The 27,504-nt window shown below is 43.1% G+C and overlaps 1 protein-coding gene across 1 annotated transcript in view; it reads right to left on the reverse strand.

The window, feature by feature from the left end:
* iars1 (isoleucyl-tRNA synthetase 1) overlaps positions 1–27,504 on the reverse strand; it is a 48,866-nt gene continuing 21,362 nt past the window's right edge. The window contains exons 14-34 of the mRNA XM_036531362.1: positions 26,854–26,980; positions 25,096–25,169; positions 23,864–24,058; positions 23,667–23,753; positions 23,334–23,417; positions 21,224–21,368; positions 20,630–20,750; positions 20,231–20,322; positions 19,860–19,937; positions 19,527–19,645; positions 17,530–17,632; positions 17,111–17,194; positions 12,549–12,723; positions 11,075–11,187; positions 9,395–9,490; positions 7,384–7,560; positions 7,179–7,299; positions 6,722–6,847; positions 4,359–4,502; positions 3,053–3,205; positions 1–717 (exon numbers count right to left, since the gene is read on the reverse strand). Coding sequence (XP_036387255.1) covers positions 635–717; positions 3,053–3,205; positions 4,359–4,502; positions 6,722–6,847; positions 7,179–7,299; positions 7,384–7,560; positions 9,395–9,490; positions 11,075–11,187; positions 12,549–12,723; positions 17,111–17,194; positions 17,530–17,632; positions 19,527–19,645; positions 19,860–19,937; positions 20,231–20,322; positions 20,630–20,750; positions 21,224–21,368; positions 23,334–23,417; positions 23,667–23,753; positions 23,864–24,058; positions 25,096–25,169; positions 26,854–26,980 — 2,497 coding nt within the window. The 3' untranslated portion in view covers positions 1–634. The remainder of the gene's footprint in view (positions 718–3,052; positions 3,206–4,358; positions 4,503–6,721; positions 6,848–7,178; positions 7,300–7,383; positions 7,561–9,394; positions 9,491–11,074; positions 11,188–12,548; positions 12,724–17,110; positions 17,195–17,529; positions 17,633–19,526; positions 19,646–19,859; positions 19,938–20,230; positions 20,323–20,629; positions 20,751–21,223; positions 21,369–23,333; positions 23,418–23,666; positions 23,754–23,863; positions 24,059–25,095; positions 25,170–26,853; positions 26,981–27,504) is intronic.

The raw sequence follows: 27,504 nt of genomic DNA on the forward strand, positions 1-27,504 counted from the left end.
TACCACCATAGAACAGAACACCACGGGTGTGCTTCTGTTGCTTTTGAATGAACACGTATCAGTTATGCAAAGGTACCAGAGGAAGAATCCTAAGACACAGACACCTGTTCTATCTAAAGGACAACTTAAGAACTGGATTCCGTGTCCCTGGGGAAACAACATCTGGCAACCCATCTGAGTTTGGCTTTATATGTAATGGTATCTTTCCCCAGACCTTCAGTATAAATCCCAAGCAGTGGAATGGTACAGTGCAATTCCCTTTGTTACTCTGAGAAGTTAAGTTTACAAGAGTTGCTTGGAGGAAGCTAACCATATTCACCCAATTTCAATTCCATGTAATCATACTCAGATGTTGCCATTTCTGTAAGTGCTTCACAGCAACAGTCTGAACACAGACAGAAAGAGCCCTTTACAACTTCCAGGCCACATCTGAAGTGTGGGAAGTTCTACAGTAGGAACTGGTTTCTTGGATTGTTGAGACAGTTATTTCAGGTTATAAAATGAATAGTAGGATGACAGGTATTCAAGGATCCAGGACAGACAGTGAGGATTTGTACTTGAATTCTCAACACCTATTAAAAGTTTTGAATGGAGTTGCAAGCAAGGCAACATTTCTTCCCAAATCATCAACTCCTTAAGCTTCCGCTGTTGTCGGTAAAACTTTAACGTACAGCGTCTTCGTGTTCAATGTCTTCACAGGAGAGTTTTCTGTGACCTCTGAAATAAATACATGCAGAAATATGATAGATTACATCTACAAACTGTCATTGGAAATCACAGCAAAGGGCATACAAATTGGCATCCAAAAATGGAAAAGGTTTCAAAGACTATACTACTCAAAAAGGGGACAGATTGTCCTATTAACAGTGCATTTGAACGAAAGAAAGCAACCAACATTAAGGCTTTGCTCAAGGGTTAAACTGCCATTAGAGGGGGTCAAACTGCTGTTAATGCAAACATCAGCCGATGACTGATATTGAAATGATGCACAGTTGTTTTTGTGACAGAGGCAAAAAAATCCTTGGCAGAGCTGCTCTGGCTAAAAATAAAATGGAAGATGAACACCTGCCATTTTACAGGAGTGAAACTCTGAAGTGTGTGAGAGCCTTCTCTAGCATGGCAGTGCCACTTCATTGTCTCACATGTCAGACAGGAGAGCTGCAGAAGCCTCAGGGATATGACCCACTTTCTGTGAGTCTGAGTAAACAGAAATAAACTATTAGGTAAATAGTTTGGACAACTTTAACATGTTTTTGATGGCGTACACCGAGCCGAAGGCAGCAATCGATACCCGTCAGTCTTGGGAGAGGCGTCTACTCGATTCATTTCTACACAGACGCGATTGTGTACACTTCTTTGTGAGACACACAGACACACCCACGTCAACTTTTAGTACAGATTCTAAGAACAACTGTACGTACAAGTCCAACTGTTTGAGACTTTGAAAACGGCAAAGAAAACAATATGAAGCAAAGATAAAGAATGTCTGAAGCAAAGCCTGGTCAAATGCTTCATGTTTATCCCTGTGAGGAATTCACACACGAGTATGAAATTGTTTATTTATGACTACTTGAAGAAGTGAAAAAAAAAAATACATTTGTCAACACAATAAACATCAAGCCCTTGATGACATTACTCAGTGTGACAAACGCTGCCAATGTGGATGGGAGGGCTGTAGTGTAACCGGATTCACTCAGTGTGATAGGTGGAGACAAGCTTTTCAGCACCTGCAGTGCTTTCTACAGGGAGTGCTCTCAAAAACTGAAGGCAAGTTCAAGAGGTACAGATGCCATGAAATTACATAAAATGGTGTTATTTACCATAACCACAAAAAATCTTTAATTCTCTTATGTGTAGGATTGGTTGTTTTTTACATGAGCCCCCTTATTACAGGACAGTTCTTCCCTTCCCATGAGAGTATCTGACAAAATTCAATAAAATACAAACTCTGATATTATACACATTCTGCATAAATATTAAATATTTTCAATTCTTACATATGAATTGAAAATTAAACATATTTTGAAAGAAATGTATACCAGGAGACCTTTTTTGCAGTGCACATTAATTATGGATTGGACTGATGTTTATAACTACACTGAAGCTCACAAGTCACAGAAGGTTAGTGGGCTACTGCGGCGCAGTGGGCAGATTAAGTGAGTGGAAGAACACTCTTGCAATATTTGTAATTAAAATCCCATTATGCATGCAAACAGCCCACCAACGCCTCAATAATTGACCTACTCTGCACCCTTGGCAGGAGCATGGAGAGCCATCAGCCACGCTAAGGCCAAACCCAGCGCTCTTTCCTTTTTTTTTTTTTTACATCTTTTTCCACAACAAACGCACACTGAGAGGCCAGAGTTACGCCGAGGGCTCACAAACACGCACGCAAAGTCAGACTGAGAAGAGGACACGATGTTGACACTGCTTTAGCCCGGCATTTGCGGCAGATAATTGGAGGGGGATTTATTATCTCACAGCGTTGCTCAGCGAGGTTCAAGGTCAGCGGTGCAATCTCCCATCAAGAGATTAAGAGCCAGGGTTCACTCACGCGGAGTATGTTTAAACATGTGGCGGTAAATAACCTCTTGCCTGCAGTGGCAAACTACGCGCGGCAGTGCTAAGATTGATGGGAAAAGGTACAAAGTGCCTGTAATGAACCCTCGGCTCTCGTACTATGAGAGATGAACAGCCCAGGCTAACACTTAGCTTTGACGGTCCACGTAAAAAGGAAATCATCATATTCACAAGTTACTGGACCGTTCTGAATGATGTCAGAGATTACATGATTACATTGCACTTATTTCAGGTGCAACTTTAAAATCTGTCGCAGTCAGGAGAAACTAACGAGCCTAATTTCACAAAAATATTGTAGGGTTACATCACAAGTCTATTTTCACACCCACTGAAAACATTCCGGTTTGCACATCTCAAGAGAAATAGCAAAAAGGATCTTAAGAGAAAAGAACATACGCACAGACAAAACTGTTCCAAGGACTCTAAAAAGAGAAAAAGAGGAGGGCTCTGCCAAAGGGAAAAAAAAGCTCACCTTCACTGAGGGCCTCATCCAGGTACAACCGGAGTCTCCTGCCCCTGAGTCCAAACAGCTTGGCAGTCTCTTTCAGAAGGTCTGCATGCGACAGCCCATTCAGACCCACTGGGTTGGCTAGCAGCATAGTGCCCACATCGCCGCTCTGGCATTCTGGCAGACAAGGAAGGGAGTTCAGTCCACATGGCAACTGAATAATTCAGCACCTTCCATCATAGATGTTTTGGACAACTTCGGTCATCTCCCCGTATGGGATCGCCTAATACTACGTTACCTGATATGACCTCCAATTAGCAGTAGAAGGACAGCTTTCATTCTATGCTACACAGAATGTATATGTATAAAGTGTATGTGCAATTTAACAGTGCAATATAATTTCTGCAATCCCAGTACAGAATCTCAGTACAATTCTCATTTTGATCACAAGAACTGGTTGAAAGATTACAGCTTTGGAGTCATCTGTTGGTCCTAGACAACTCTTTAATTAATACTAATTTGCTAGCTGTGGGTAAGGTTATGTCTTTTAGGACTTTTTGGTTTCAGTTTTCTTGAGAGTTTGATGAACATTTTTATAGTTAGCACAGAAATTAGAATCCCTACCATCACTGAGATCTTAAACTAGTCTCACTGTTAATGGTATAAATGGATGCTTTTGAGAGGAAAGGACATTTGCCCTCTGAAAAGCGGAATCATTTAAGGTAGTGATGATCTTTAAAGAGAGAAGTGACCCCCAAACCATCACCCCTGTGCAGTGACATTTAAAATCTCTGGTGTTGTTGAAAAGGACATGTTAATATGACCCGCAAAACTATGACAGTCTGGGTATTAGGGAAAAGATGAGGACAGCATTTTAGTTGCATCCATCTTTGATTTGCTGTAAGAATACAGTGTCTTACTGATGTAAGGAACAGATGAACATTAATAAAAACAATGGGTGTAATGTCTTCAGTTTTCCAATAACATGTTGATTCTAGTGCAAAAACTTGCAACATGACCAATACTTTTCCCATTATTTCACTGAAAGATTTCCCACCTCAAACTTGACACTTAGTCACTTGTGGAAGTGAGACATTCTGCTAAGTGAGAGTGCAGGGCAGATGGAGGTGACAGTGTTTCCCAGCACCACACCATAGAGCAGATTACACCGGTAAACCACACAGCAAATCTGTCAGCGCCCTGCTCGTTCTCCACACAGTCCTGCTATGGGTTGTGGACATTCTGCTGCTGCAACCAGATCCATGACGCTGCAGAAGCCCCTACTACAGCAAATGTAGCGTTGGCATCAAACACGCAGGCGGAAGCCTACCGGCTGGCTGGGCGTTGAGCAGCTGCAGATTGACGTAGGGGCAGAGCAGCGGTTCCCCGCTGGGGGCTTCTGTAGGACTGCCTCCTGAGGTCACAAACAGTGTCTGTCCATTCAGGGCCATGAGGTCGCTTTTCCTGGTCAGCTCTGGGAAAAAAAAAAAAAAACAAACACAGAAATTATTTAGCACGGTAAAAACGACTGCAACCAGGGACAAAAAGGACAAAGGCAATGTTAAGCAGCACACAGAGGAGAGGGGCTGAAATTAAGTATAAACTGAGAAATGGGGTATAATAAAGGTGTGACTGGCCATTTCAATCTGTGCACTCCTTTCCAGAAGCTACATATCACACAGCACACTCCTTTCCAGAAACTACAAATCACACAGTGCACTCCTTTCCAGAAACTACAAATCACACAGTGCACTTCTCTCCAGAAGCGACAAATCAGCGTCAAATGGTAACTGGCAGGATTTTATTTATTGAATTAAACTGAAAACTGCGATTCTCAACATCAGTTCTCAACATATATTTTTTGGTGTTGAAAACACTGTAAACTTGGGTTTGCACTTCTGTTTACAACAGCACAGTGTCAAAAACCTGGCCCGCAGATTTGAGTGCCTCATGGACTTGATGCTTGGGAATGGTTAGACATAATTAATGACTGAGTTAAAAGGCATCCATCAAGTTTAACGCCAGACCATGTCAACATCCCCCCGGAATCACAGCGATAAACACCAAATGATTCTGATCATGTTTATTTGGATTAACTGTGCCTTTCTGTGATTAGCTATTGATGTCCTCACATCTGTTACTGTTGTTAGATTCTTGAACAGATTTTCGAACAGGTCTTCAATCAACATTTCCAGGGTGCCAGCTAAAATTCCACTCCCTTCCGAAAGGTATCAGATGCCATGAGGTTGCCTTTTGAAGTGCAGGGTGGCGGGGGGAGCGCTTCTTGGAAAGGAAGAGTGTGACAGATTGGGACGGGGAGGAGTCTCCTGAGACGCTGCTGCCCCTCCCCCGGGTGCACCAGCACACAGCTCTGCCTATCCGTTTCACTGGAGCAGAACAGTCAGCAGCCAGTCTCGGCGCACAACGCAAGGCCAAAAAAACAGCATCTGGCCAGCAGAGCCGTATCCCAACAAAGCCAAAGAGCTGTGCGATTGGAGGGAGCGCGAGGGGTACAACATGGCCGACTCACGAAGCCCAAGGGAAAGGGCGAGTTCCTGGAGAAATGCGCCCGCCCACTGCCGAGGCTGCAGCGCTACCTGCCCCAGCGGCCCGACGTCTCAGTCTCAGTGTAATTTCAGAGACCAGTCAGATGTGGAAAGTGCCATCTGCAGCTCAGGGGTGATTACCGCCTCAATCAGTTCGCCTGTCTGACGCTCCCCCGGCACGAGATAGCGCCACAGGCCTCCGTCTTGACCGAGCGGGCCAGCGGTGACAACAAACACCTGGAGAGCCCGGCTCGCGGCTAATCTCCTCCCTCACACAACAGGCACCGCTGCGCTGCTCCAACAGCCCTTCACTCAAACCGCGTGGCATTATGATGGGCCCGGGGGCTGCGGGACCACAGATCTCACTGTCACGGAGGGACACTGCGGTGTTTAGTCTCAGCATGTGTTTCATTCTCTCAGGCCTTGAATGAACCCTGAAAACTCCCCCCATATTGCCCTGCATTACCTGCTAAATCTAAAGCTATAAACAATCTAAACTCTTTAAAAAAAAAAAAAAAAAAAACGTACAGTCTCTCCCTGACACAAATAACCACTGGGTCATCTTAACTGTGTTATTTGGCAGTCGATGGGATAGTCTTATCAATTTTGCCGTGTCACGGCAAGCTGGGCAAACAAAAGTTAAAGTTTGTGAGCGATTTTTTTCCACTGTGTTACAGAGTGGCTTGAGTTGGTTAACAATACATAACAAGGATAAACAGTCACACTCAACAGCGGCGTGACTGATCAACATTCATGGAGTGCCTCTGAACATTCTGTCTCTACTGCTTTGTCACTGAGTAACGCGCAAAGAGTCACACTTCCTGTAAATAGGACAGCAACATCAAAGGCAAAGGCCTCCTGGGGAAAAGCATCATTTAAGCAGAAATCAAAGCCTCAAATTAAAGTATTACCATGAAACTGAGAACCACTATTTCCAATGGCCCTTATGTACACTAGCAGGACACTGTTAGAGATTTTCAGGGCAGATATGCTTTGAAAATTATGGGAAGACCTATCTGCCAATTTCGATGCCGGTACCTATGCACCAGGAACCTTCATATTCAAATGCAGTTTTCATTTTTTACTTCCTTTTTGCACAAAAAAGGAGTTTTTGCACTAAAAATATCAGTGTCAGTTGGTCACTCACCTGTCTTCCCATTGAACACAGACAGCCTGGTGTTCTGAAGGCCAAAAACACTGGCACACACCACTTTCAGCCTGTCCACATCCAGCTTGTTGTCTCCCTTCGGATTCTCCAGCAGAATCACTCCCTCTTTAAAACAGGGTAGGAAGTAGGAAAAAAGTATTCAGACGAAAATTTACACATTACATTATTGTCACCTAGCAGACACTAAGAGCGACTCACATAGCTTACAATGCATACATGTTATTCATTTATACAGCTGTATATTTACTGAGGCAATGCTGGGTTAAGTACCTTGCCCAAGGCTAGTGCCCCCGCAGGGAACTGAACCAGTAACCTTTTGGTTACAAGCCCTGCTTCTTATCACTTATGCCACACTGCATTCCTTCCTCTACTCTTTAGCATGGACTACCCTCCCAAACATACTCAATAACATGTTTCACCCTGAAGCGCAGCTTACCTTGAGGTTTATTGTTCACCTGCACCCTGAGATTCACATAGGCACAGGAGGGTCCAGAGAGAGGGGTGCGGGAAGATGACCCCCCCTTTATGATGGTGAGATCCAGATCAGAGCCCTTCAGCTGCAACCGCATGACAGGAGGAAACGGTGAATAAAAGCACCCTCTCAAGAGATCTGAGGCGATTTCAGCAGAATCAGAGGTTACCTGGGTTTTCTCCTGTACGATGACACTGGCATTCTTGGCCACAGGATAGGGACTGAGAGGAGCCTTGATGGTGGCCAGGATGAAGTCTGTATGGGCCTGGATAACCTTGTCCAAGTACTCTCCAGCTGGCTGGGAACTGTAGTACACCGTTATCTCATCTGAAGGAACCAGGTGACCCTGGCAAATGAGAGACACATACACAATGTTATGCATACAATGCTTCTTGTAGAGGGAAAAACTTGAAGACTGATGACAAAATATACTTGTGCACCCTTAATTATAATTCCTGACCCAGTTGGGTTTATGTGGCAAAAGACTCAGTAAGTCACAGAAGAGTGATTGGTTTGGAATGTATCTTGCTTAGAGGCGCACACAAAGGATAAAGATGTGAGAGAAAATTCATACAAAATCCCACGCTTTTCAGTGTAATGTACTGAATAGAGTCATACATCCACAGCACTCCCATTTTGAAGCCACCTTATGAACATTAGGCTTCGGAAAACCTTATGCTGTTCTCCATGATAAAACTTGCACTGGAGAGGGCTGACTGAGAGCATTTCAGGGCAGAAGGTCACATCATGCACCCGCCTCTTGATGCTATCTTCCAGATTCATACCTGTGGGGTGCCCCCCCGGGGTGCCCCCCCCATTGCATATTCCAGTGGCAGGGCCATAGCAACGGTTGCCTCCTGTTCGGGCAGCCCTAGCCTTGACACACTAAAACACATTGATCTTTTCTTAATCTACTCAGGCACCAATTACAGCCTGACTCAAGGGCAAAAAATAAATAAATAAGTACGCTCAATCAATGAAGGAGGGGTTTTATTGCCTTCTTGCCAATTCAAGGTAGTGACCCGAAAGCTGCTGAAATTGCTTCGGAAAAAAAAGCAGCGGCATGTGTGTGGTGCACTCCCTATCTAATGAGACAACAGCTCCCCTCATCTCACATCCCTTCTTACCAATGCCCCCCGGTCACCGCCACTCATCGCAAATGTTAAAAATTAATTCCCAGAGATGGAAAATTCCTCCCAATTTCAGTTTTTCAATAAGAGAAGAATTTACCCTGGCAGCCAGCCAACCCCTTTCTCTACACATATACCAGGGCCATGGCTCGGGACGGAAAAATGTTTGTTTATTAAGAAAACCAGTAATGGAAATCCTTCTTACTTTCTCCTTTCCGCCATACTTCAAAGTCCCCGTTTTGTTTGAAATCTTGTTCTCAATGATTAAGCTTATTAAGCCTGATTTATGATTGAACCATTTCTCAACGTACTTGTTATTTCAGGGCAGAAACAATGTGAGACAACACAGACAGGAGCCCGGGACACTCAATGACTTTCCTGCCTGATCTGCCTACGAGGGGAAGAGGACCTGGTACAAAATGTGTGTATGGAGCTGCCACTCCGTACACGCAAACTCCAGAGCCTGGTTATTTGGTCTCCAGGAGACAGGGGGAAGATGATGAGTCCAATTAAGATGAAACAAACCTTGCAGCTATGTGGAATCACTGTGCTAGCATGACCTTAATGTAAGTACACTCAGCTTACTGACAAACAAACACACTTCATGCAGAACCCTGACACAATGCGCCCCGAGCCGGGCTTCAGAATAACAGTTTTCAACTAAAAATTGGGCTGCAGTGCTGGTTAGGGGGTTGGCTAGATTTCTCCATTAACAGTCCAGTCAAACAAACAGCTCCCAAAGTTACCTTTGGGAAAAAGAAGTGCTGTCGAGTCTAATGAAAAGTAAACATCAGTACAAAGAGGAACACAGTGCATGGATTAAACAAGAATTTTGCCTTCAGTGAAAAACGTACGACTTTTATGACTACTGAAACTTTATATGGCCACCTACAAGCAACAACACAAGGTCATCCAATGACAAAATGGACTATGGACAAAATGGACTCTTATAACTGTGCTGAAATTACCATTAGTCCAGTACACTTCTCATTATAGGGAGCAAGAAGACCAAACCTTTCTTGGACCACTGCATGGGTCACTTTATTTTACCTTTTTGCGCAGTTTTTGGATACGATTGATCACTTCGCGGGCCACACCCTCATCCACCATGGACTGGTCTGGAGTGATGTCCAGCAGAACGAGGACCTGGGGAAACACATCACAGCATGCCACACCTGAGCTTAAAAAAACGGTACATGTGCTTAGTCAAGGTCTAGCTGCTTCACCCTATTGTTAATTCTGGCTTTCCCAAAACAGGGGCAGAATTCAGCTGCAACAGATTTTGCACAGGCCAGATAATGGTGAGAACAATAGCAGAGCGATCAACTGAGCAGAAAGCCACCTTATGTGTCATAACTGCAGACTTCCAAAAGGCATGACCCAGCAGTGGCCGAAACACAATTTAGAAAGCGCCTCACACACCATTGTATTCTGACAAATGGCGCTCCCCTTATCAGCGGTCTTCATAAAAAGTCATCACACAAAGCTTGTCCACAATGGCATGCTGATAGATTTTTTTTCAGGTGCCAACTGGCATCCAACAAGGAGAACTCCTGTCTCCTTTTTCAGTTTCTGTTGGCTATGGACTGAAGCCAAGACATAAAAAGGATACCCATTTGACTGAAATAATAAATTTATAATGCAAATAGAGTCCTTTTTTAGTGGACAATTGTCTGGGGTCCAGTTATAAACTGATTATATCACTGAGGATTCCATACAGTGTGGAAACTAAATGCTCTGTAAAAATATAATACACCATATATGCAACAATGAAAATAATTGACTGTTAGGATTACATAATAATAGCAGTAATTTTGTCATTATAAAAGCTGAATGTCATCATGATGAACATTACTGCCAATGCAGCTAAGCTCATTGTGTTTTTGAATTGGCTACAGACGAGCCCCTATGTAGTTAAACGTCCCCACCACCTCCTCTCTGCTGGACATGTGGTCAAATGAGCTGCCCAGAGTGGTGAGGACAGGGACAGGACCGAGACAGTGGTGTGGCCATCGTCCATCACAGACTGAAGACCCACCTCTTCAGGTTGCAGCTCCACTACCCAATCTAAACCGTCCCTTACTCCCTTATCTGTATGCCGTTTTGGTGTATTGCTCATTTGTATTTGTGCAATGCAATTACAACTTGACTGCAGCATGTATGCATTGACATTACATTACATTGATTGAGCAGACACTATCATCCGAAGCAACTTCCAGCACAAAAGAGCAGAAGTGTATCCATTCAAGCTGAATGAGCAACAGTGTCAGACCAGGCGAACAACACTCCCAGACCAGTGAGTGTGAGCATTTACGTTAGCAGTAGTTATTGCAGCACTGTGTGAGGGATCGCTGCATGTTCTGGTGTGGTCGATTGTGCTCAGCGTGTTATGTTGTTCCTGCCACTATATAAGCACGTTATACTCCTATACTGTAAATCGCTGTGGATAAGACCGTCTGCTGAATGAGTAAGAATAAATAAGTAAATAAATGTAAATATATACAGTACCAGTCAAAAGTTTGGACACACCTAATCATAGAAAGGTTTTTCTTCATCAACTTCACTATTTATATTTGTCTAATAAACAAATCTCAAGGATTTAAGCATAAGTCAATATGTCACTGAATGCATGTTTCCCATTATCCTAATCAGGTGTGTCCAAACTTTTACCTGTGCTGTACGTAAATGCAAATGCAAATGCAAATGCAAAAGCTTCGGTCCAGTGCGCACCTGTGCATCTGAGTGGGCCTCGTACTGCGCGGCCGTTCCTGACGTCTGATCGAAGGTGTACATCAGACGCAGGTCCTCCTCATGAAGCTCATGTCCTTCCACCACAATGGATCCTGGAGAAAACCAGCAGACACAGAATACAGCAGATGCAAAAAAAAAAAAAAAAAAACTAACTTTTCAAATCAATACTGCATTAACAGCGGCCTCTCTCATCTGTGTAGCACCCCCCAGATGCATATGCACTTCTGCACAATACTTTGATTTCAATAAGTCTGTCAAATCCTATATTCGTCATTATGTGTAAAAGTGTTTTAACGTTTTATCTCCGACAGACACACTTACCATTTCAATGCTCTAAATCAAAAGCATGGTATTGCTTAAAGCCGAGGGATAGGTGGAACATGGCTGAACACAACGATCAGATCATCACACTCTGATCCAGAATTTCCACACTTCCCTTTCTTCCTCTTCACTCTCACGCCTGGGGTCTCCGGTTCAATATCCCAGGTAGTTCACGGGCATTAAAAGCTACCGCCCACTTCTGCAAAACCTTAATGCTCTCTGCCTACAATCGAAAAGCATCCTCCTCCTCATTTATTCCCCGGACATCAAAGATTCTCACATCCACCTGACCCCAGAGCGAGGGCCCTTTCATTCAGCGGAACACATTAAATAACTCAAACCACAGCCAACTCCGAAGCCGAAAAAAGCCACGCTAAGAATGCTTCCAGTGCAGACCTCAACAGGCTACGAACACCGCCGAGAGATCAACAGTTATATATGGGCACGCATATGGAGAAGGGTACTTAATTTAAAGGCAACAGTTAAAAGTTCATACCTTTGCGTGAATAAGTGAACTTAATCCTGGTCTACACTGACTAAATAACATTCTATCAAGCGTATTATTTACAGCACCATTTGATACTTGTGTATTCAACGACCACTTTCTCTCCGAGAGTTGCAGGCTGAAATGTGGAATTTATTGTCACTTCAGCACCTTTAGAAGTGTGTTTGTACGCAAAGGTTCTGTTTGGCTCCTTTGTTTGGCACAGTTAAGTTTGGAAGATTTATCCCTCTCTAAGGAAACAAAAGACAATGTTTTTCGATTGGTCTTTCTAAATCCAAAAGAAGTATTTACAAATGAAAATTAAATTCACCAGAGAGGCTCCAAAGCTAGGAATCACTACCACAATACCCAAAAACAGAACCATACCCATTTTCCGACATTGTTTTTATCCTACCTACCCCTATTATGCCTTTTCTTTAAAGGTGAAAAGGTAATCAGTTCTCTTCACACATAACGAAAAAATACTGACATTTACCCAGCAACAAAGAAAGACCACGAGACAGAGAAGAAAACGGGAGGAAGGAGAGACAAACATGCTGCATCTCTCTACAACTGTGCAACTTCCTCAGATGGTCATCCGTGCACACACACACACACACACACACACACACACACACACACACACACCTGTCTTCTGGAAGACCTCCAGCTGCTCACTCTTCAGCTCCTTGATGGCCGCCATGACAGACTTGAAGGCCCCCTTCAGACGCTTGCCCAAAACCATGTGATCGGGCTCCGCCCTCAGTCTGATGCCGTATTTGTCTTTGTCTGTGGACAGAGTGAGCTGGCGAACGTTCAGTTCCTGGTAGACAAAAAAAAAAAAAAAAAATCAATTAGACATTTAAAATTGGTTTTAAAGCCTCTCCCTCCGATTCACAGCCAATTTATAAATGGCTAAAGTTGACTAAGATAAATTATTGGCCTCAAACTGGCAAATCACTTACTGCCCATTAGAGGACAAACTGTATCTAAGCAAAGACTGTTACATTGCTTTAAGTGCACTTCCTGCAGTATGGCTGGTTAATCACCCGACTGTGCTTTAAGCAGTAGCTGGTATACAGTGCAGAATGTCTGAACAGTGCAATTCTACCAATCCCCTAAGGAGAAGAGCAGCTAAAGGCCCTAACTGAATCCTTTATGAGACATTCCCGATTAGACACTTAAAGCACACCTCAGACAAGCTGACGGGCCCTATTGTCTTGGGGATTTTTGTTGGAGAGAAAAAAATAAACCCACTGCTTTAACAGTGAAGGCTTTCGCCCTGCCCACCAAACTTCTAGGACAAATTTCTAAAATGTCAAAGTCATGTTAATGAAACATAATCACTAATGAGCCCACACCATGGATGGGGCCTGCTAGAGAAACTCCAATAAGCTGCCAGATCACCCTTTCATCTCTTCGTCAATGGAAAACACACAAACAAATTCATATGCAATTCCATTATCAATTCAAGACTACCAGTGAAGGGGAATTCTCCTGGCGGTGAGAAGTAACCCAGTTCTGCTTCTCATGAACAGAAACCAACATGCTGACAATACTGACTTTGCCTGTAGTATTACAGGAAGGTCCTAAAGGAGCGGTTCTCTTCTGCTTGTCTACTTCAATTTGACATGGAGTGTAATTAATCAGAGAGATCATTCAAAATACCATTCAAATAAATGCACATTCAAACAAGAACACTGCTAAAGGTTTTTTTTCCAGTGTTGTGAGCATTGAATTCCTGAGTGAATTCCTTTATTTTTACAATTCATTGTGTTTTACTGTGGGCTAAAATCATAGATGATTGCTGGCAGCTACTCAATATACTTGGTCACATTGCCGCTTGTTTACAACACATCTGATCATTACCCCAAGTGTCATGGCAACAGACACATGCAGTGTTCCCAGTAATGGAAAATAGAGACTGTACTTCACACAACAGGTACAGTACAGCACTAATCTGAGCAGCAACCACTTGGAAACCACTGCCGGTCCGAAGAGTTTCCTCTGGCCTGAAAGGTATTATTTTTAACTGAAGCTCAGCCACAGAAACTCAGATGATTATTAATCCAAAATAAAAAGTGTAAATAAGTCAATATTTACAAAACAAATATTTCCATGAGTAGGTTACCTATATCTCTATCTACCTATGTTATCTACTCCTACACAGTGTATGGCAGCATTATTATTAACTTATTATTTAAATATATTAGTAGCAGTGCATTTGTCTATTTCTGTTGAGGTTGCCTTGGTTTAAAAAGCCAAAGGAAAAGCAGCTGATTGTAAATTTCAGAATTAGACCGAACAAAAAACTATGTTCTGGAATGCTTTGATAGGCTCGATGGTTATTCTAGTTGCTTTGATGCAAATAGTAGCAGTATTGCACTCAGTATGCCTGTACCTACATATGCTTGAAATGAGTAATTATATCTGTCACTTGATAATTGCAGAACCTCACAGGGAGGTGCAGTATATTGTTTACCTATGTCTATCATTAAAATTAATTTTACTTCCAAACAGACTCATTACTACAAATAATAGCTTACTTGCAATTTACTGCTCTCTACTTACGATTGCAAATTTTTTGCACTAAACCATTATGCAAGGGAAATTAATGGTACGTTTGTCCTTTGCTAGTTGCAAATGTACTCATCAATTCATTCTCGACTGACAGGCACAACCTTGTCCTACCGTAGCCCACGTATTGAAGTATGTATCAAAGTGAAGGTTTTCACCATTGCAATTTACATGGCTTGACACTGCAAAAGCTTTGCTTGCTCTCTGCGATGAGAAAATTTAAATGCTATGGTTAGTCAGGCAGATTTGCTATTCTTCTGAATCAGAGAACAAAAGAAGACCTGCAGGCAAAAACTGCAGCCGGATTGATTTTGGAACACTGAATTATTACGTACATGGAATTGCATCTGACTTTCCCTGTCTGTCCTGGAGAAAGCACAAATTGTGTTTTAAATATAAATGAGCCTGGCTGTGTGCTGTGAGCACCTGTGCTGTTGCCCTCTAAGATAAGACAGAAACAGTGATCAATCGCGGTCATGGCTGGGAGCACGCCCATCCCTGGCCCGTTTCCTCAGTGGGGGGGGGAGTCAACCATGTCTGACGTAGCAATGGAGGTGCTATTTTTAGCTCATCGCCCCGGCCCTCCCATCAATCTCCCTGTTCATGGCTGGGGGATGAAGGACAACAGGTTGACTGTCAGCCATGCGATTCCTCAGCCCCGCCTGTTAACCGCGCTGAACGCCCATCATGATGAAGGGCGATGGGGTGGAAGTATTTAAAGCACTGCACAGCCACAATTTAGACATCTACATGCGCACACAGGCATGCACTGCAGGTGACAGCCAGGGAGAGCCGAACGTTCCTCTGCACAAAATGAAAACAGAGGAAGACCTTCACATTTTCTGATGCACACAGAAAACTGCAAAGTACCTGTTTGAAAGAACAGGTCTGCACTGCTGAAGCTGAGGCTTATTTGTTTGTTTGCTTAAAGCTGAAATTGCCCATCAGGTTTAGTTTTTTTTTTTTTTCAATGCTAAAATCCATCATCAGATCCAAGATCTCGGGTTGGTTACGCGCCTCCTGCACCACAGGGTAGTTTTCCCAAGGTTTACATAAAATACAATCATGTTCTTCATAGTCAATTATGTGTTCCACACAGCTCCATAAATCATTTTCCCTTGTGCTCAATTGCCCAGCTTCGAGCAATTTCTGTCCTGTTGCTTGGCAATAGATTAGACTAGACAGACAGATAGATAGAGCCAGACCCGAAGGAGAAACTGGGGGAGAAGACATTTGGTGATTCCCTTCAACATGAACACCACAAAGCCTGTGGCTGCCTTCTCAAATTGTCCAAAATTCATTGATCTGTGACCAGTAATTTACGTTGTACTGTACTGTCCTGGCCATAGTGGTTTTGAGGTCAATAAACCCAGCTGTTTATTAACCAAAGCACTGATTGACTTTCAACTTGAAATTTCCCCAGAGACTAAATGATTTTTAAACATACAGTGTGTATCATCCAGGACAAGAAGCAATGGTTGTACTGATAAACCTTCATATAAGAATGTATCCCAAAGATCCAAAAGAAGCGCTTGAAAAGCAGGATATTTTTTCCTTAGAAGTCAATTGTTTCCTTTAGATAGTATCATCTTGGGGAATTAACAGAGTCTAAGCTCTTCAAAAGCTGCGTTACCCACTTTGTGTTTGGCTGTTAAATAATACAACACAAAATTGCAAAAAACAGACAGGCTTGGCTACAGGGGTCAATTGCAGGTTTTCAAGGCACCATGCACAATAGTGAACAATCGAAGAAGGAGCACCAGGTTTCAACACATGCTGCCCATATATATCTGATTAATTACATTTTCAAATCACTTAGCAAGGTTCATACTGTGCCATATACATACAACAATGAAATCATAGTAAATGTAGAAGTAATGTGAAAACAGATCACTCTGTGTAATCAACTCAACTTTGGCATAACCCACTGTGTACAAATTTCATGTTTGTATCTTAAAGTTTGAATAATTGAATCAGTTAAATGCTGTCATCACTTTCATAGTCAGGCTTCATTCAAAGACTTTTAAACAATTGTTCTATAGCAAGCAGTCACGGTTTTGGAATCTCACTAAAGACCATTGCATTCCTCATTATATTAGGTGATTCTCAGGTCTGTGGAATGTTTATATTCATCGGTTTAAATTTTGGTGAAATTTACTAATTACTACAAGATGTAAGACAGGCCAACAGGTTAATTCACTATTCAGTAAAATTTATTTCAGTTTCTCATATGGGGCAGCACTGTGGTACTGCGGTTGAGGAGCTTGGCTTGTAGCCAAATGTAACAGTTTTAATTGCAAGGTGAAATAGTTACAGTATGTTACTGTACTGAACAGTAAGTTCAGTACAGACTGAACCTGTGCTGTTCCATTATATACCCATAGGTATGGATAATATAAAAAGGAAAGTACAAGGTGAATAAACAGCAATAACAGGTTTCTACTCAATCTGCTCAAAGCAAACTGCATTCCTCTGTCATATGCATTACTTTGTTAGCTCATTTTTATTTTCCATTGTCCTACGCTCATATTTCACTGCTCTGTAAGGGGATGGAGAAAGTCTCCCACCTTTCATACAAATAAAGAATACGCTACAGGAAGAGAGGGTCCCTTCCGCTGTATAGCATCACTCACCTCCAGAATGTATTTCTGCAAAGACTGGATATCGCTCAGAGCCTCAGGGTCCTGATGGATAACCACCACCTCCTTCAGGGGATACTAAAAATACCAACAACATCCCAGCTGTTATCTCACAGAAAAGAGCATCTACAATGACACAGAGAAGGCAGGAGAACCTCTTTGTGTGTGCCGTCTCTTACGTAAATATCCCTTAACATGTAATGTTTGTCACAGGGAACCAGCAATGCGAGGTCCAGGAGTCAGAGGAAAAATGTGAGTGATACGGAAATATGAAAACAGTAAGACAGCAAATAAACCCTTTTTTACTCCTTACGACAGAATCTGTGGCCGGTGGACATAATACTAGGACTGACAGAGGTGTGGCACTACAACAGTGCCCTCATTAGGAGGGGTGTGGGACAACGGCCCCTTACCTTGACGGGGAGGGTCTTTCGGTCCCTAATGACCCGGCCCAGCTCAATGACCGACTGCATGCGAGACACTGCGTTCTCAATGCGCTTGTCAATCAGTGACTCTCTGAAATCAAACCAGATGGTTAGGGTTAGCAGCACATCCAAAGACAACTGGGTAGAACGCACACTTTTGAATAAAGGCAAATGAACATATTAGTTGTACTAAGAAACACTAGGGTCAAATTCAGGATACTCACTGAGGCAAGATAATATGGACTGTATGTGATTGATAGCACTTCTCTAGGATATAAAAAGATTGCTAACATAAGATCATTATTGCATGTATGCCTTATTTAAATAGGTAAGGAAGTCCTGCAATGTCAAAATGTCATATTCTTTCACACCACACATTTTCTCAGACAACTGCCACTGTTTATCTTTTCTTAGTGTTTTGAATTGGTTCACTGTAACTAAAAATTCATAGCATCAAACTTTATTCAGTTAAAAAAGGGCAGAAAACTGAGCCAAATCATGGATTGCTAAAATCGTGATGAAATCCTGTGGAACCTGAATTCTGTATCTGGGTTATAATTAATAATATATGAACAAATATAGGGTCTGTATCTTTTTTAATTAAATAAGCATCTGCTGCTGTTGAGGCAGCTCGGGCCAATTTCGCTCTTTCAGCCTCACTACTGCTGAATGATTTCACACCAAATAATCCTACACCAGGCATCTACTGGGCAAACAGGAGGAGTGGAACTGAGAAGCAAGCTCAAAAAAACCTGCAATAACCAACCGCAAAGCGCAAAGACATGGAGAACAGCCAATCCAATAATGAGTTTATTTCTAAAGGGCTGGTCTGCTTGCTTATGATGGAAGATGGAAGGTCACCTTCGCAACACCTCCAAGTTTTGTGACAGGACACTAAGTGATACAGACAAGCAGCACAATATGTGGTGCTCTACATGAATTCCCTGGACAGGCAAGGAATCGTAGGATGGAGGCAGAGCTTCATAACCCTCGGCTCTCGTGAGAAGCATAGAAATTAGCTTGAACATGCAGCTAGGTGAACATGCTGTAGGCTTTCAGGCTAAATGAGTTTCAGAAAAGGGTAGTATACAGTACCACAATTCTTATAAATCTGTTCTTATAAATGTATTATTTGATATAGGGAGTTAATCACAATTTTACCAATGTTTTACCAATTAATTTTTTTTGGCTTTTGGATCTAAGAGTCTTAAAGGTAGAAATCTACAATCACGACATCCGTCAGATGTTTATTTTCACAGTCCATAATATGTACAAATGACAAATATCAAATTTATTTAGTCTACTCAAAATCGGTCTTTAAAAAAGATACTAATTTATTGGGTTTTCTTACATGAACAAAAAATGACTGCCGTTTGATCAATAAGCTTGTCAGTGTAGCACCACTGTTGGACAATACTCCAATATCCTTTACTAATTATACAGAAGTTTGCAAAGAGCCTTATCTAAACAAGATCTCCATGCATTTTTCATCGATGTGCCAGAAAATAAACATCTGCACTTCTAAAAAAGCTTTTCCTCATGACTCAATTTAAAGTTTTAATGAACCCTGGCAAGCTGTTTTAGAAGTTTTAATCAGAATGCTCAATATTATTTGAATATCTGTTTACCTGTAGGGGGGGAAGGAAAAAAAATTAATTCCTCAAAATAACTGAATTCTCTTGCATAATTCAAAAGTTTATTGACAAGCATTTGGAAACAATCTAACTAGTGCTTCTCTGTAACTTGTTTGAATTGTGTAAGATTTTCAAGCGTGACAGAAAGGGAAAAAACAAACAAAAAGTAAACATCATTTCAAGCTGGAACTGCTGAAGGCTCCAGTGTTCAAACAAAGGTAGTGCTGGCTGTCACATTCAGCCGCATTCGCATTCAAAACAAGCCTTTCCTAAGCACCAAAAAGTTAGGGAACTCCTCAGGAGGAAGTAACAAGCTGGAAGTCTGGCAGGCAATAACCGGGCTCCGCTCACCTGACTTGTGGAAGCATTAGGTAGTGGATGCTGCCGCTGTCCTTCTCTGAGGAGGCAGGGTCGATCAAGTGCTTCAGGTTCTGGTACATCATCTCCGTGATGAACGGGGTGAAGGGAGCCTGTGGAGTCGCAGATCTAAGTAAGCACACCACTGCAGCCTGCTGTCTACACCTCCAACTTCCCACAAGTTTGAGAACTTAAACGAAACCATGTGAGCACAGAGCCCAGCTCTTTCTGAAACAGCACGGCCCATCAGCCAGGACCATAAATCTGAGCAGGGCAGGTGAGGTAGGTATACCTTCTCTAAGGCCCAAGCGTGCAGGTGTGACTCACCATCAGTCTGCACATGGAGAACAGAACACTGAACAGGGTCTCCAGAGCCCACACGCAGTCCTCGCTTCCATTCTCACCCTGAGAGGCGGAGACACAACACAGCACGTCACACTCCTGGACAACTCCCATGTGCCAGCACACCCAACGCAGCAACTGCCTCAGGCCTCTCACTAATAAACCTCCCATCACGAATCAGGCCCCTTTGTTTACGTTCAAATTAATACCGAAGATCTCCATTAAAGCAATGAGTTTACATATCGCTTGTTCCGGCTGTATTTCCCAACAAAAATAAATGCAAATGAGGTGCTCCTCTCGCATACCATTGTATTACACTTTCAAACGGTCGGTCAAAATAACTGCAAACGGCATACCTTCAGTCGCCGGCGGTTCGTCCTCACATACCAGTTTGTGAGCATGTCGACATACTTGACCAGTTTTGGGACAACAGTGTACAACCGGTAAGCTGCAATGAGAAACTCAGATATTGACTTCTGGAAAACCAAGTGAAATGCAGTACTGCTTTATATCAAATAAGGAAATTCCGCTGTAGCACTTGACCTTAACTTCTCAAGGCTACAATAACAAGGAACTTGGCTGTAAACATCTCTAACTAGTTTGATCTAAATCTACATCTGTACTTGAATACAATGGTGACAAATGTGCCTACTTATAGACAGTGCCTATGAGGACTGTATTCATGCTAACATGTCATGAAAAGGTATGTGAGGTACATTCTTTCCTCCCTGCACACCCTGTGACCTGACCCTCACCGTCCATTTCAGCCTTGAAGAACTGGATGAGCGACTGTGTGAACGACTGGATCCATTTATCCATGATGTTGTCGCTCGCCTTGGCCGTGTTCTCATTGTACAAGAACTGAATATCCTCCTCCTAAAAAAATAAACGAATACAACAAGCAAATATTTACACTGTTACGATTAAACTAGCCATACAGTGACAGCGGTCACAGTCAGTTCTAAAACAATGACATATCCCTTTCTGAAAGCTGTGATCCTACACCGCCTTGGCATTTCCTACTGTTGCACTTGCGTACGTAAACTTTTAGGCTTCTGTGCATGCAGGCCATTGGAATAATAGCTAATTACAGCAGCAGTTCTGTTTAAGTAAGCAGGGTACATCAATAAGAGGGATAACAGTGAGCGTGTGCATGCATAAAGAGCGGGACTGCAGGAAAGAGGAGGTGCTCGCCCTCTCCTCCATATGCACACGGGTTGCCTGCAGTAATCAAGGCACAGCCCCAAGTGGCTGGTGGCTGCCAGCAGCACAGTGCGCATGTGTGCTGCGACTGAAGCCCTTCCAGCGCTCCGGCCTGTCCAGATGTAGGGGGAGGGAGCCCCGGGTACCTTGTGCAGCCTCTGGACGTTCTGAACCAGGAAGCGGTAGGCGTTGTACCAGGGCAGGAACACGTCCTTCAGCACGTCGCGCACCCCCTCCTCTTTGAAGCGCAGGTTCTCCGCTCGCACCACGGGGGAATTGATCAGGTACAGCCTTGGAGAGGACATGAAAGGGAATGCGCTGAGTGAACACCGCCTTCTTTCCGTCACCGAGACAGGGGAGCGCGGCAGACTCTCATCAGGGTAATGGTGAAATAGTCATGGCATTCACAGAAAAGGCGAAGGAGTTTCATGGTCAGCTGCAACACAGGGGCTATATTCGGAAGCGATACAAATTTCAAAGTTGTTCAATTACAGTTCATTAGTTCAAGACAAGCGAGTTTAGTAATTGGACACCAGATCAGTAAAACTATCCCTTTAAGAGAGCCAATACTTTTTTTGTTCTGAAACTGCAGCATAGTATTCCAACAAGCTCCTCCTCAGATGAGTAAGGGCTATAAAATCAGCAGCATTCTGCAGTACTAGAGTCTAACGTCACCACAGCGATCAGGGAATACCATTCCCTGGTGAGGCCCATCCTCGTCTATGACAGTCAGTCCTGGGCCACCCCAACCATATGATTTCACTCCAATGACTGCAGACCTGGCACAGGCAGAGCCAATGCCCCAGAATGTAGCAAGAAAACAGATGGGAACAGAACATAAAGCAGCCAACGACACTGGCAAGTACAAAACATTGCCCTGAAATCCCCGCCAATGGAGAATCATGACAACTGCAGATCTGGGAGCAAAGAACAAGATTAAAATGGCTGTTTCCCGTGTCTAAAAAAAAAAATAGGCCAATGCAAGTTGTAATTAAATTTGAGAGTTGTCCTTGATATTGTTCCCCCATTTATTTTGACAGCTTGACAGCTGCTGAGAAGCAGGTTCGTCAGAACTCAATCGCACACTTTGTTTCCAGCAGGAAACATTGCTGACAGCTGTGCTGCTAAGCAGCTCCATGCCATTTATAAACAAACACACGCTTATGACCCGAGTGCAGCTCGGGTATAACGGCGTTCTGTTCTGAATCAGCAACTTCTCAGCGGTTCCGCTCGGAGTGCCACCAACGTACCACTCTGGTGTCACCTCAGAACAAGTCACGGGTTTCCATTAGAGACTGATTAGGACCAGAGGTGGACACCCCAGCTCCAAAAAGTAAAAGTCCTACCATGTATTTGTTCTAGCCATTCACTAAACAAGGCGATTTCACAAATTAGCTCCTCTACCTGGCTGAAGAGTTGTGCTAATAAAATTCAGCTGGTGTAGTGAGTGGGTGGAACAAATACATGGTAGGACTTTTGCTTTCTGAAGCCGGGGCGTCCACCTCTGATTAGGACTGCAGCAGCACACCACTCAACTCAGCGCAGTAATGCAGACAGAATGTAGTCAGAAGTCACCAAGACTCCAATTACAGTAGCCTCACAGGACACTGCATATCATGTCATGATTTAAGTTATGATTATTAATTGCTCTGAAGACGGTTATGGGGCATTTACACTGCATTCCAATTTGCAAGACATCACTGCATCCTGCTCATAATTTCAGTAACTCAGTCCCACTAGAAATGCTTCCTGTTATGTAATTTGATTTAATACATAATGCACAAGTCGACTGACATCCTTGATATTTACTCTGATCTCAAATGGACAATGAACATCACCAAATGAGCTGAAAGTATTTAGAGATTAGAAAATAAAAAGTAATGTTTTAATACGGTAACACTATCCACACCAGCTTGTGAGATAAAAACTGTGACAGCTCAGATCCTTGCAGGCAAAAAATGGTTAATCAGATATTGTTCAGAAGAACTGCTTTGACCATATGGATCAATAGTACTTTGTTCATTCACCATATGGCTTGTTTCACTAGCGCTTCAGGCTTGTAACTAAAATGGAAAAATATAATTTATCAGTTCCAATTTTCAGACACAATGCCTTTGTGCTGATGACATGTTAATTGTTTGTAGAGCAACTGCTATTTTTTTTTATATGCGAATGTGTTTCCCATTATGCATGGTTGTATGTTAACAGTGGAATCTGTGCCTGCAGAAGGAAACTCTGGGTCAGTGAGATGCTTACCTGAGGGCATCAGCACCATAGTTTTTCACTATCACATTGGGATCTGGGTAATTCTTCTTGCGTTTACTCATCTTCTGTCCATCGCTGCATGAAGAAGCACACAAAGAGATACGTTTGATATTTAAAGTAGCCAAGTTCTTCCAGGTCACTAGGTAATTAACACGTGAGCAATAACAGGCCTCCGTTTAGCCTGGGGTTCAAACACCATTCTATACCATATGAATGGCCTTGGGGTAATAGTCAAAGGAGGTTACATAAAAGAGGCTTTTGGGCCACTAGTCTCATCGCAATGAATTTTACAGGACATTAAGCTATAGAAAAATGGTGTCTTACCTTGCAAGGACCAGCCCGTTTACGATCACGTTCTTGAATGGTGGTTTACCAAAAAGGGCTGTTGACAGTACCAGCAGTGTGTAAAACCTAGAACACAGCACAAGGGAGCCATCAGAAACTTAGGAAATTAAAAACAAGCAAGCAAATGAAGTCAAAGAGGGTGGCTGCTCTGGGCTTAATGCTGCTCAACTCCTCACCATCCCCTGGTCTGGTCGATACCCTCCGCGATGAAGTCTGCCGGAAAGGTGTCCTCAAACTCCCGCCGATTTTCGAAGGGGTAATGCACCTGGGCGTAGGGCATGCTCCCGCTCTCAAACCAGCAGTCGAAGACCTCCGACACCCTGCGCAGCTCGCCCTTCCCGGAACGGGACGGGATGGTCAAGTGGTCAATGCTGCAAATTCGAAGTTGACAGGCCTCCTGTTACCTCTCCCCCATCTTCAGTGGTGACTCACAATTCAATGGAACTTACAAACACAGACTCTGAAGTCAGCCCTCCAAAAAACAGCATAGATGCCTTGGGAGCCTTTGGTTCAATATCGGAGTATCAATTTTGAAATCATTTCTGAATAAAAATTTGACAGAAAAACTAAAATATTCCTAACTCTATCACTCCACATTGATCACTCCATGTATACCATTTATTTAAAATGAATACATCACAGTAACAGAAGCTGATAATTTCACACTGGAGGAGTGCTAAAAAAGTAACTCTATGCAGCATATTTGTTTGTATGCAAACCCTTTTCAATGTATGGTATTCACTAAGGGTTAGTTATTTGTATGCAACTTTGTATTTGTATGTTATTTGTATGTTTTTTTACAAGCTTGAAAATCAAACGAATTACAGAAATGTACTGGTAAACATTAATGTGCACAATATAATCCAAATGAAGATGAAGCTGGAGGGTTTTTGGAAGGGTAGCACAGAGCTCCATTTCCCACCTTTCTAGTCTAGTTCTTTTCCTGTAGTTAAAAACTTTTTTCTTATTTCAGAAATTTCTGTTCATGCTCTGACCTTTATACATTATGCACCTTTAGTGGGCCATTCTTCTCAAGTGTCTCATTTCCGCCACAGGCTAAAGTACAAGCTGAGCATCACTCAGTATTAAAAGTTCTCCATCTGTTCTTAAAAAATGCGGGGAGTCTTTATACATGCAACGTTGCTGTGTACACATTTAGCACAGTGATTCATGCTACTCCAAACAAGAGGGTCAGACAGCGGAGAAATCAGTAGTTCTGTCTGCAGGAGATTAACTGTTCCCTCCATTTACCGAATGAGGGTGGCTGGTTCTCACAATTAATTAAGGATAATTAAGCGCTGAAAGCGATCCCGTTGGTTTCCGGACTCGCCTGTTGGGGTTACCGAGTAGTTCGGAGGAAAGGAGACTGGGTGAGGAGCAATCTGATGGCAGACAGCGGATGACTCACCTTTCCCGATGAAGATCGGTTACTTTCACTCCTGTGAGCTCCTCCAGCTCAGCCAGTGACCCCACGCACACCACCTAAGAGGAAGGAAGGGCCAGGCTCTTAGTCACAGCACATTATGAGGGCGTGTCTCACCGCATTAGAACGGCGGCTCCTGGGTGCACTGAGAGGGAACTCCAGCCCTTGCCTTCTAAAGAGCCTACTGACAGAGACATGCACTGAAAATACCCGATTACTTGATAAATGAGGTCATTTTTACCAGCAGATGAAGAAAAATAGATCACTTAGAGCTTCTCGGCTGACTCACTGTCTAACTGGGTCAATATGGCCACGTATGTAACGTCTCCACTTTTCATGAACAAAGAACATTAGAACTACTAAAGCTAGCCATGGCATATTTTCAGAGGAAAACAAAAAAATATCTCCAACACTGTGCCAGTGTCCTCTTTCCCAGCTCCATCCTAAAAAAATGCTCCAATTTTCTACTGCATTCCACATGCTGACAGCAGTATGAAATTCATCTAAATCGATATTCCATGTTAAAAATACATTTTCTAAAGTGGCTTAAACATAGTTCTAAATTTTGCCTCAATTACATTCAAATAAGACCACTGTGCCAGGTCTAGGTAATGAAAAGCTACTGAGGTTCCAGTATCCCACCCTGTTTTCTGAGCAATTTTCTATGTGGTGGACACCAATCTCAATTAAATCTGAATGTTTCTCCCACACCTGTGATTGTCCTTGCGAAGAAAATAAAATGCATCTTCATTGGCAAAGCTTCATGAGCAATATATTTCACTGACCAAACAGAAGCTACCTTCCTCGAACGGCTCCCAGTGAATTATCTAAGAAATCCCTCAGCTCAGTGCTTTTAAACTCTCTGGTCCTGGACTGTCTGCAGAGGAGAGCTCAGTATTGAGCAGGGGGGAAGCTCAATCCTAGATCACAGGGAGAGGAATGCAGCCAGCAATACAAATCAATCTCAAACTTATCAGGCAGGAACAAAGTTATCTGGCACTTTCGCAAAAGAGCGTGTCACACTTCTTCGAGTAAAAGCAAGCCCCCCGTTCTAATTCGGTGACGGGCTCAGGTAGTTGTCCCAGATACGGCCGCCACGGCGACTGGAGAGCAAGAGATCCATTTTCCTGGCCCTGCACAAGCTCAGGGAGTCAGGAGGCACTCAGGAGACCGCTGCCTGGAAACAGTCATTATGCTATTTCCAGGAAGCAGGTCACTGTCCTTCTTTATTCAGTCGTTCATTTCATTTTTCAAAAGACTGAAACAACCCAATTCCGAGGGCTATATTAAGTTTGTCTTTCATGAGCTCCACGGCTAAATGGAAATTTCTGTAGTTTATCTTCATATGAGATCGGTGGGCCAGTCCAAACTTTGTCAGGTTTCTTTCAAATTCTTGTTCAAAAGAAGCACAGCTTCACTGAAAAGTAACTCACGGGCTCCTTTAACAATATTTAGTCACCTTTTGCATTTTTGCAAACATTCATTGAGCAATACCACTGCACTATAACACCATATTATTGTATCATTACTGTTTGTATGTAATAGCAAAACAGCTGCCACATTTGGTGCTCTGTTTAATCTGCTAATAACAAATTATAGTAGTTGTAAAGATAAGAGTAGAAAAACAAAGACATCTTATGAAAAACAGCAGCACTTCTCCACATCCATAGAACAGGCATTCTGTAACAGCAATGCCAGGGTAGCCCTCTTTCTTAAAGTTTGAGAAAGATGACAGTCACTGACCTCCTCAAGGTCATCACTGACCCACAGGGGAATGGGGGTGCCCCAGTAACGGTTCCGGGACACCGCCCAATCACGTGCGTCCCTCAGCCAGTTCCCAAAGCGCTTCTCCCTCACAAACTCAGGGACCCTGAAAGGGATGAGTCATAGAAAAGAAAAGAAAAAAAAAAAATCAGTGCTTGTAACTTCGTTGGAGATCAATGATAAAACTGAAGAGCTTCAAATTTAAACACTGAGTTATCCTGTGTCTAGGGGGGGAAGGAGCAAAACATTAAACATGAATCTGGCAGGAACAAAGTGTTATACAAGACAGCTTATATAATATCCTTTAACACGCCGCACATCTGTCAGAGAGAGCCGTTGATGGGCAAATTATTCCAAGGAGGGCGAGAGAGAGAGAGGCGAGTGCCAGCAGCTCTGCCCCAGAGCTGGTGTGAGCGAGAGGCTGGAGCTCAGGGCTGGGCCCGGGCCAACAGTAGAAGCCATGTCCACCCCTCAGCCACACCCAGCCTGCGGACAGCGAGGAGGCTCTCCCAGGCAGTTTCAACCCCCCTGCATAAATCACTGGGTAAGAACAAACACACACAATGCCCCCGACCCCTCCCGGCAAGCTGGTAATGTGCCTGCCTGGCTGTGGTTACGTAAACTCCTCTA

Source organism: Megalops cyprinoides, chromosome 6, assembly GCF_013368585.1.
Source record: "Megalops cyprinoides isolate fMegCyp1 chromosome 6, fMegCyp1.pri, whole genome shotgun sequence".
NCBI lineage: Eukaryota > Metazoa > Chordata > Actinopteri > Elopiformes > Megalopidae > Megalops > Megalops cyprinoides.